At 52.0% G+C, this 11098-nt stretch overlaps 1 protein-coding gene across 2 annotated transcripts in view; it reads left to right on the forward strand.

Annotated features, from left to right (window-relative positions):
• Positions 1-10724, forward strand: part of CRMP1 (collapsin response mediator protein 1) — an 87379-nt gene extending 76655 nt beyond the window's left edge. For both annotated transcript variants that reach the window (XM_012739722.2, XM_012739725.2), the window contains exons 12-14: positions 5793-5972; positions 7621-7786; positions 9717-10724. In XM_012739722.2, the coding sequence (XP_012595176.2) occupies positions 5793-5972; positions 7621-7786; positions 9717-9808 (438 nt within the window). In that variant the 3' untranslated portion in view covers positions 9809-10724. The remainder of the gene's footprint in view (positions 1-5792; positions 5973-7620; positions 7787-9716) is intronic.
• Positions 10725-11098: the final 374 nt, after the last annotated feature.

The raw sequence follows: 11098 nt of genomic DNA on the forward strand, positions 1-11098 counted from the left end.
GAATTTTTTGAGATCTGCTTTGCAGCCTAGTATGTGATCAGTTTTGGAGAAGGATCCATGAGCTGCTGAGAAGAATGTAAATTCAACTTTATTTGGGTGAAATGTTCTGTATAGATCTGTCAGACCTTTTTGGTCAATAGCTTTGTTTAGGTCCCTTATTTCTTTACTTAATTTCTGTTTGTAGGATCTATCCAGTTCATTTAGTGATATATTGAAGTCCCCTTCTACTATGGCAGTATTGTTTAAAGTGGTATTTAGCTCAGACAAGGTTTGATTTATGTAATTGGGTGCTCCTGTATTGGGTGCATAAATATTAAGAATTGTTAGATCTTCTTGTTGGATCTTCCCTTTCACCATTATAAAGTGGCCTTCTTTATCCTTTTTACTTTTGCTAATTTAAATCTAATGTTGTCTGCAAATAATATAGCAACCCCTGCTTTCTTTTGACTTATTTGCCTGGATGACAGTTTTCCATCCCTTGATCTTCAGCTGGGAGGCATCTTTATGGTTTAGGTGTGTTTCCTGTAGACAGCAAAAACTAGGCTTGTGGAATTTTATCCACTCTGCCAGCCTATGTCTCTTCAGAGGACAGTTTAAACCATTTATGTTTATTGAGAGGAGTGAAATTGGAGGAAGATTTCCGTTCATATTGATGGATGAAGTCCTGTTGCTTTTCTTAGACCTTGAGCCATCATGAAGTTTGAGATCTAGACTTTAATTCTTTGAGGATTTTATTTTGATGAGTGTCTATTGCCCTGTTCACTGTGGAAGGCAGGTCTGAGAATTTCCTGTAGTGTTGGTCTGGTCTTTGCATATTCCTTCAGCGATTGCTTGTCTGAGAAGGATTTTATTTCACCCTCATAGATAAAACTTAATTTTGCTAGATAAAGAGCCCGGTTGGGCTTTGTTCTGTTTTAGAAGATTAAGGATAGGCACCCACTTCCTCCTGGCTTGTAAGGCTTCAGATGAGAAGTCTGCAGTTAGTCTGATAGGCTTTCCTTTATAGGTTATTTGTTGTTTACGCCTTGCTATATGGAGGATTGCTTCTTTCACATTTACTTTGGTCAGCTTAATAACCAAATGACGAGGTGATTGCCTATTCACATTCTGTCTTCCAGGAGTTCTGTACACTTCTTGAATTTGAATATCCAGATTTCTAGCTAGGCCCGGCATATTTTCCTTCAGTATGCCGTAAAATAAGTTTTCCAACCGTTGTGAATGTTCCTCTTCCCCTTCTGGAATCCCAATCAATCTGAGATTCAACTTTTTTTACATAATCCCACACTTCCTGTAAGCTTTGGTCTTGTCTCTTGTTTCTGTGCACCCTTTCTTCCTCTGATTTGTTTAGCGTGTAGGTATAATCTTCAAGCTCTGAGATTCTTTCCTCTGCATGGTCTATACTATTTTTGAGGCTTTCTACTATATTATGGAGTTCCTCGAATGTTTCCTTCATTGCCAGAATTTCTGCTTGGTTTCTCTGATTTACTTCTATATCTTTGGAGAATTTTTCATTCATTTCCTGGATTGTTCTTGTGGTTTCTTTATGTTGGGATTCTATTTTCTCTTTGATTCCATTGAGCTTTCTAACAATCCATATTCGGAATTCTTCCTCTGCTAGTTTAATCGTATCGTGTAAGTTGGTGTCAGTTGGTGGAGAATGAGTATTTTCTTTTGGAAGTGACTTTTCTCTCTGATCCTTCATGATTCCTGATGTTTTTCACTGGTTCTTCCTCATCTGGATACTTTGTTGAAGAATAGATGTGCTGGAAGTTAATTATGAGCTGTGTTCTTGAGTTCCAAAGGAATGATCCTTGGAAGAGCTGGGGAGGATGTGTTCTGGTCCTGTATCGTCTAAGAGGAGTTTAGGCCTGTTGGGTTATCTTTGACCTGATGTCTTCACCTTCTGTCCACAGAGTTTAGTGTGTTTGGGTCCCTTGCTTAGACACCCAAGGGATCGTTCACACTAGTGAGATGGAGACCAGTTTCCACCACTAGGTTGAAGCAGGAGGCACTGTGTTAAGCACTGAGTTTACTCTTTCTTTTGTTCTCTGTGGTTTGTGGGAAGGAGTCAGTTATCAATATATCCCAAGATCTTTGTATTGCACTCTAAGCCTCCAAATAGGATATACTGGTATCTCAGTGTTAACTGACTGTCTTGCCACTCCCAAGGGTTCCTCGAGTCCTCAGGAATAGCAGCCTCCTTCACTTCTTCGCCTTGCTAAGACAGGCTCTGCTCTCTGGGCACAGAGCTCCAACAGCTGAGTGCAGCAAGAACTTCTCCAGAAGCCTGAACAGTTCAGCCAGTTTAGTGTAGAGGGGGTGCCAGAGAAACGCTTCCAGTGTGGCCCTCTGCAGCGTCTCCAAGCTTATGGGCAGTGTGGTGATGCTAGGAAGTAGCTGCAGGGTTTGGACCCTTTCCCCTCCCACTACAGGTTCAGTGGAGCTCTGGCAGTTCAAAAAGATGCCTTCTCCAGCAGCTCGAACAGTTTGTCTGGTTTAGGGTAGTAGGGATGCCTGGAAAACGCCTCCAATGCAGCCCTCCACAGCTTCTCCAAGCCACGGGGTGGGGCTGGGAGGCTGGGAAGTGGCTGCAGGGCTCGGACTTTCTCCCCACCCACTACCGCTTCAGCGGCGCTGGGAGCTCGGGAAGCTGCCCTCTCCAGAAGCAGGAACAGTTCAGCTGGTGTGGGCAGTGGGGAAGCACGGAAAAGGCCTCCCGCGTGGCTCTGCGGCGGAGTCTCCCAGCCGCGGGGCGGGGCGGGGCGGGGCGGGGCGGGGCGGGGCGGGGCGGGGCGGGGCGGGGCTGGGAAGCGGCTGCTGGGTCAGACCCTTCCTGCACCCGCCACTGCTTCAGCGGGGCGCCGTGTAGAATTCAAACTGCTGCCTGCTTCGGGCTCCCCTCCACACCGCTCGTCTGCCCACGCTGCCCCCTCCCACCACCTTCAGGCAGTGGCCTGCCTGCGCGGGCGTGGGTCGGGTCGGTGGGGCAGGGACCGGCTCCCTGTGGGGGGAAGGGTGCCTGCTCCGGCCAGCCCGTGGGCGGCAGACGCGCGACACTCCCTCCCGCGGCACTTCCGACTCCCCGGGTTTCGTGGAAGAATTTCGGTTCACCTTCGATTGTTGTCCACAATTTCCGTGTCCCGGTGTCTCTCTGCAGCCCTGCGAAGCTGCTCCAGAGCAGGCGCAGGTGGCCCGCGCGTGGTCGTCTGCCCTCTGCGCCTCTCTCCCCGAGAGCCGAGGTCAGCCCTATTCCGCCATTTCCCCCGTGATTGACTTTTAAAGCTCTACATTCTCGTGAAGTATAGTATGTGACATTTGTAACATAATCTGATTCTTGGAAGAATCCCCCATAGGAATTCCACTGTAGCATACATTTCCTTCAGCCAGGAGCAGGGCAGCAGGCGGCCTGGGCCTCGGGGCGGAGGCTCAGCCAGTTCCGCCTGCAGATGGGTGCTGGCTTCCTGCAGCCCTCCTGGCACTCGCTGTGCACACATGCACTTCAGCACAGTGATAATCACTCCCTCACGGGGTCACTCCAGGGGGACTCAGGAAGAATGAGACTAGCAAGTGCTAACACGGAAAATACATGGTCTGCCTGCATCCAGAGAGGCAGCTGCCAACAGAGAGGCTGCACAGCGTTAACAGCTGGTTTGTCTGATAACCCCAGTATGTACCCCACGTCATCAAAACTGTAAGTGAATCTACTGGCTGATTATAAGTCAGTATAAAGAATTGATAGCTTTTCAATGAAATAATTAAACACTGCTTTGGAAAATAGAATGGAAATCACAATCCTGTTTCTGATAAAAATAAAAACCAAAGACTTACATAAATTCAAGGACCTTTATACTAAGAAGATTCAATATAGTGAGCATATCAGTTCTAATTTAATCTATAAATTCAGTATGATGCCATCAGAAAATTCAATAGGTTTATTTTGTTACCTAAGAAAGTGGAGCTCCTACATGATAAATGTGAGAATATCCAAAATACTTCTGAACAAAGGGAAAACTAAGGGGAGAGCATGAGTGATTCCAGTTACTAAAACATCTTATAACGCTACAGTAAACCAAACTGTTTGGCACGGGTGAAAGAGGGAAGAGAGCCAAGAACTAGACTGACCATATGTGCTAATTCAATTTATAATAAAGGAGACAGTTAAAGTTAGTTAGGAGAAAGCAGTTACTCAACCTGGCTATTGTTACCAGCAAACAAACTCAAAATGGATCAAAGGTTGAGATAAAATAAAAACTTTGAACAGACTAGAATGAAACATACATTAAAAACATAATCATTTTGAAGGAGAGAAGACCTTGCTAAACATGACACAAAATTTAGATACGCAAAGGTCTATTTGACTATTGACTACGTAAACATCAAACAAAATCACTCTCTGTATGGCAAAGAACAAACAAATGAACAAAACAAAACAAGTTTCTATAGAGCTCTAAAGGCAGAGGATGCATTCTGCCTTATACATGACACACATAACAAAGGGTGCATTCTGTAACGTTGCATATGTACTTAGAAATCAATAAGAAAAATACCAGGACTCTAAGAAATGGAATAATGTGTACAAACATAATTAACACAGTAAAAAAATATAGAAATGGTATGTGTTGATTTTAAAAGAGACCCAATCTCACTTATTAACAAATGCAAGTAACAACCGTGAGATGCTGTTTTTCATCTGTGCTAGCAACTGAGATCCAGGCGTTTCACAGACATTTGCCGTACGTGGCTGCTGCCTAGCAGACGCTGCCATACCGCAGGAGGCGGGAAAGCTAGAGGGTTGCTGGGATTAGAAACCAGTGTTGCCTTTTTGGGGGCAAATCTATCAAAATTGAAAATCCATTTACTCTTTGGTCCTAAACTCTACATCTGTAAACATATCCATGTGTGCAAATTGCGTTTCAGCATTGTTTTTAGCAAAAGCACAGAAATGACCCACTTGTTTATCCTTGGGAACTGTGTGAATAAATGGCAGTACAGTCTCGTGATGAAATACAGCATAGCAGTTTAACCGTGTACGTGTGCTAATCTGGAACAGTCTCTGAGGCAAGGAGAAGAATTAAGGTGAAAACCACCTGCCGGGAGTTACCTATGTGTGAGACAATTATTCATGCACAGAAAATAACTAGAGGTACAGAGGAAACTCTTTAAGGCATTTGCCTCAGGCTGACATAGCAGAGGTACCTTTTTATGGAACCTTTTATCTTGTGTACCGTTTTATTTCTTTCAATCAGGTATATGACCCACTTTTTAAATAATAAAGAGCAATTGGCTAGTGGCGGTTAAAAACAGGGCCAAGCATTCATGTCAGGTATAATGAAAGGAATGTGTGTTTTAAAGGAAATGTCCTTTTGTCTTTCAGATTAACAAAAAAACAAATAAATGACATTATCTAACTTGGCAAATGCAACAAGTGCTTTAAGAAAGCTCACAGCCCTCGAGCCAGTAACTTGATCTTAGCAGACTGTCTCAAAGACAGGACATTTCATTTTAAAAGACACGCGATGTCCAGTGTAGTCAGAGCAGCCACATGCGCCCCCCAGGGGACGCCTCCCACCCACAACGGCCCAGGGCAGCGTTAATTCCATTTCACGGAGCCACCAGCAGCCTGCGCCCAGCAGGGGGCGCTGCTCACACACACTGCGGAGCACGCGGTGGAGTATTACACACTCCTGAGAAAGGTATTTCCCCAAATGCTATGAAATGATGTCAGGCAAAACCACTGTTGTGAAAGACGTCGGGACGCAGGGCGAAAGTGACGCTGTGTTCTGGCCGAGCAGGCGGTCGAGTACAACATCTTCGAGGGCATGGAGTGCCACGGCTCCCCGCTGGTGGTCATCAGCCAGGGCAAGATCGTCTTCGAGGATGGGAATGTGAACGTCAGCAAGGGCGTGGGCCGCTTCATCCCGCGGAAGCCTTTCCCTGAACACCTCTACCAGCGGGTCAAAATCCGGAATAAGGTGAGCGGGCGCGGCGCGGCAGGCTGTGGCTGACGCCCTTCCGGGAGTCGGGGCCTGGTGTACGGGGCTCACAGCTGTTGCACCTGGCGCTTCCCTTTCCTTTCCTGCCACGTGGGCAGTGACACCGCCCTGCGCCCCTGTCTCAGGGTGGCAGTGAGCATCGGACGAGGCCAGGCAGGTCCCGGCTTTGCGAACTGTGGGGGTGTGCCGGGGGGGGGCTGTGGGAGGGAGCCGTCCTGCAGCACCCCACTGTGCAGGTCAGAACTCTGATGCGAGGGGCCGTGAAGGGCTTCACCAGAGCCACAGAGCTCGGAGACCCCTAGGCCCGGCCTTGTGATGGGAACAGATAGCCCCTGGCGCCCTTGAGTGCTCCTTCAGAGCTGCCTCTGCCCGCCCCTCCCTGCCGTCTCCACGTGTCTTTCCGTCTTGGCACTGGCCCCAGGAGGTCTGTCTGGCAGGGCAGGCTCCGTCCTGTCTCTAGCACAACTCAGAAGGGAGCTTCCTCACAGCTGAGATAACACCACCTGTGGCCGGCACCTTCCTGTCACCACGGCAGCCTGCTTCGCACATGGGACAGCTGATGCTGTTGGCAGAAAGACCAGCTGTGTGTGTGTGCACGTGTGCACGTGTGCATGTGTATGTGTATGTATGCACGTGTGTGTGCATGCGTGTGTGTGCACGAGCATGAGTTGTAGTGTGTGTGCAGTGTGTACATGAGCATGTGTGTGTGTGGTCCCCTCTTGTGCTTCTCGAGTGGCACCAACAACTTAGATGGCGAGGACCAGAGGCCTGGCATTCTTGGACTCCCAGTGCCACTGGGACGCCCTGTGCTGTTTGCGGCGGTCCCCGCAGCTCCCAGAAGGCGCAGCGCCAGGTCAGCGACGCCAAAGTGCACAGACGCTGTGCACAGATGGGAGCGGTGGATGCGGAGCAGAGGCACGTCAGGCCCGATAAGTGGCCAGGTGCGGCCAGGGGCTGAGTGAGGACAGGGAACTCAGGTACATCCCTCGGGGACTCCCACTCGAGGCAGAAACACTCCTTGGCTGGCTTCATTCCCTCTAAATTGGTCTGAGCCCGAGGCCCGTGGTTAAAAGCTTTCATGGCAGCAGGTGCCTGATCTCAAATGCCCACACATCAGTTTGCAGGAGCCAGAGGGCCAGGGGTCCCATGGCCCAGGACTCCTTCCTCATGCCTGTGGGCAGAGGCCAAGCACCAGGCCTGGTGAGGGAAGGACGTGCACAGTGGGCGGGGTGGAGGTGTCAATGCAAGGTCATCGCCCAGGAAGCAGAGCAGGAGGTGCAGAGAGGAGGGCTCAGGGCGCCTAGGCAAGGGCCCAGGTGGTCATGGAGCAGGGCTTCAGGGCCAGAGGGAGGGCTGTCAACAGCATGTGCAGGTGCTGGGTCTTTGAACTTGGTGCCAAAATGAGCCTACTTGCTATAGAGAGGGAGGAGCCCAGTGTGGGGTCAGGGCGCTCTGTCACCTGCTCTAGAGGAGTGGGGAGCTGCGGCTGGGTCAGGGTACGTGTGCGTGTGCATACATACATGCATATCCAAGGTGACCTCAGGTTTCTCTCCTACCTCTGGCCCAATCTGGATGGAAGGCACACATGCAAGGTGTAGATCGGCACCCTCTCCCTCCCTCTGTTTAGGTTTCTGGATTGCAAGGGGTTTCCAGGGGCATGTACGACGGTCCCGTGTACGAGGTGCCAGCTACACCCAAATATGCAACTCCCGCTCCTTCAGCCAAATCTTCGCCTTCCAAACACCAGCCCCCGCCCATCAGGAACCTCCACCAGTCCAACTTCAGCTTATCAGGTAGGAGCTGCAGCGGCCCCTGTGCAAGTGGACGTGGAAGGGGGTGTGGACCACTCTGCTCCTGTCCTCCCGGGCGGGCACAGTGGGCTGGGGCTGTCACCAAGTCAGGAGGGCGGGGTCCGTGTGGGGAGGCAAGAGGTGATACTGACCTTGGCTTACAAGAGTTGGCCCCACACTGGCCCTTGCTCGTCCTCTGAGCCCTGGGGACAGCTTGACACTCTTACTGAAGGTGGTAGGGTCGGGTGGGGGGAGGACCCCGAGACGGCAGCAGCTGCCTCTGGCCGGGTGTGTGCTGCGTGTCTCCAGCCTGCCCGCCCACTGCAGGTTACCAGGCATGTTCTCAGCTCTCGAAAGCATCTGTCCTCACAGCTCTGTGTGCAGAGTGGTATTACTCCTATTTTTTAAAAGAGGAAACTGAGGCCCCCAGAAAATCAGAATGCCAGGACTTGGTGCTCAGCAAATGTGTGTCAACAAAATCGCATGTTGGTGTGACCGGCAGACTCACCCCAGCCACCCCTGCAGGTGCCTGCAGTGTCCCCAGATGGCTGAGTGGGGGCGGCAGGCATGCTCCATCATGAGGGGACCGCTACACCGGGCTGGGTGCTAGGAGAGTGGTGAGGAACAGACATGGGCGGGCAGCTCTCTGACTAGCCTGGAATCAGCCGGCTTTGTTAAAGGGCCAGATAGCAAATACTTCAGGCTTCGAGAGCCGAGAGGTGAAATCCAGGATATCATGTGAAATAGCCATTTAGTATGCCACGGTTTAAACATGTAAAAGCTATTCTCAGGTTATGGACTGTACAAAAACAAATGATGGGCTGAATTTGGTCGAAGAACCATAGTTTGCCAGCTCCTGGTCGGGGAGGGCGACACACTCAGCGAGAGAGTGCAAGGGCAGAGGGAGACGGGGTGAAGCATCAACTTAGATCGCGGGCTGGGGAGCCCGCCGCCACTCGGTGCTTATGCAGACGGCGCCGAAGCCGCCCTCCTGCCTTTCCACGCGCCTTTCCTGGAGCAGCTTCCGGTGCGTAAAGGTGACTAATAGGTCGCACAAGGGACCCCAGCTGCAGCTCGAGACTCTCACGTGCTGCACAGTGAGCGAGGCAGGGATTGGCTCCCTGTGGGAAGTGCTGTGCGGGACAGCACGGGCGCTCAGGGAGTTTGCGCACTGGCCCTCTGTTCTCACGTCACGCGGTGAAACATCGCACACTTGCAGTTAGATGTGGACAGAGGTCCCTCCTTGTTACCCTAGAACAAGAACAACAGGGATGCGGAAAGCCTGTTAGCCCCGCTCCCGCACCCTCCCCTCGTCCTCCCAGTTCCCTCTCAGGCCTCGCTGCAGCCCACTGCTTGGCCCTGGCGGCCCCCAGGCAGTTTGGCGGGTGTCCCCACCTGCTGCCAGCAGCAGGCATGCTTCAGTGTCAGCAGCGGCCTCACGGATGCCCTGCACACCTGCGTGAGGCTGCACTGTGGAAACAAAGCAAGACCCAGTGTCCCTTTGTTCAGCAGGTATTTTCAAAGTGCAGACATGTAACCAGCAAGGCACAGATAGTCATGAGGGAGAAAGGTATTAAGTGCCAGGTCTGATTCCTGATTCCTGGGTCTTTAGGAGGTTCCTGACTTGCTGGGAAGACACATTGTCTACAAGTGAGACCAGGGGAGAAAAGCTCGGTGCCCTGAGCCACAGCCGCAGCGGCTCACAGGGACTGTGCAACGTCAGGGTCAGCAGGCCCGTCTAGAGGGTGGCCCCGGGGCCGAGGGGCACAGAGGAGAGCGGTGGACTCTGTGGAGGTCCGCGGCTCCCAGAGGTGGTCCTGGCTGAGTCCGGCCCAGGCCGCAGCGGGAGCGTTTAGGGATGGGCACGCCTCCTGGAGCAGCAGGAGGCCGGGTGGACAGATCTCACCGGGGCGACCGCCTCTGTCTCTTTCAGGTGCCCAGATAGATGACAACAACCCCAGGCGTACTGGCCACCGCATCGTGGCGCCCCCCGGTGGCCGCTCCAACATCACCAGCCTCGGTTGAACGCGGATGCACCGGGAGCCAGAGTGAAGGATTCTGGGAATAATGTCCGTCCCTTCCCCTGTCAGTGTTTTGAACCCACGGTTTTAGCTGGTGCTGGTGGAGGGAGGGGGAAATCGAACGATGTTCTTTTTGTTTAGGAAGAAGTGGTACTAGTGTGGTGTGTTTGCTTGGAAATTCCTTGCCCACAGCTGTGTTCATGCTGAGTTCGCCTCGGAGCATGGCGTTTTCATTTTCCTTCCCAGGGAGCCACAGGTCTTAGCGCCGTCTTGTTCTGTCCCTTCCACTTGTAACCCCACTGGTCCATGATCTCTGAGAGGTGGCTCCTTTGCACCCTTGTAGCTGTTCTAGGGTAGTCGGTGCATGTTATAGATTGCGTGTGCACGCCTGTGCGTGCGTCTGAGGGCACGCTGCCGAGGACTGACAGAGACAGGGCGCCGAGACCGCAAGCCTTCGGCAGCCCGAAACTCTGAGAGCGAAGATGTTTCCTCATCGCCCCCAAGTCTGCACTAGAGAGAGGCCAGCCCCGCCCCCACTGAGGCCGCCTGTGAGTCCTCAGGACGGGGCTTCCGCTCGGTTGCAGAGAAGCGCCGCCCACGCCCTGTGTCAGAGACCCCGGTCTGTGGCACCCGCGCCTGGCCGTGCTGTTTCTGGTCTGCGTGTGCTCCCCAGCCAGCCGGGGTCACGCTGAGAACGGTCTCCCCGTCCCCATCCAGGGCTGACCATGGGGGGTGACAGCACTTCCGGGTTGCCTGAGTCCTGGTCCCTCTGAGGCGGTTGACGGGGCAGTCATATTTTTAAAGTTTTGTACAAAGTTTTCCTTTGTAATCACCCCATTTTTACTTAACAACCAACTTGTTGTGTCTCTTATTTCTGAATTCAAAGCTTGTGAAAAAATAAAGAACATAAACTGCCCGCCGACCTGACTGGGTGCTTCCATGTCAGTGATGGTGTCTGGGTGGGGGCAGGGCTTGGCTGTCCCCCAGCATGGTGACAAATGGCGGTGGCTGCTCCCTGAGGACTTGCTCTTGGCAGCTCCTGGAGGGAGTGGGGAGGGCAGTGGGGAAAGCCAGCCCGTGGCCCCGTGGCGTCTGCAGGGTGAGGCCCAGACCTGAGAGCCAGAGGGGAAGAAGACGCTGGCGGATGGCCTCTGAGAAATGGGTTGCAATCCTGTGACCATTCCCTGCGGTTCAGCCTTTCCTTGGTTCTTTCTTCTTGTGTTGTCTGACCGCCTACACTTCACATTTCTTCCCTCCAGTCCCAGGAGCCAGATATACATCAAAGGAGGATTAA

The sequence above is a fragment of the Microcebus murinus genome, chromosome 16 (genome assembly GCF_040939455.1).
Source record: "Microcebus murinus isolate Inina chromosome 16, M.murinus_Inina_mat1.0, whole genome shotgun sequence".
NCBI classification, from domain to species: domain Eukaryota; kingdom Metazoa; phylum Chordata; class Mammalia; order Primates; family Cheirogaleidae; genus Microcebus; species Microcebus murinus.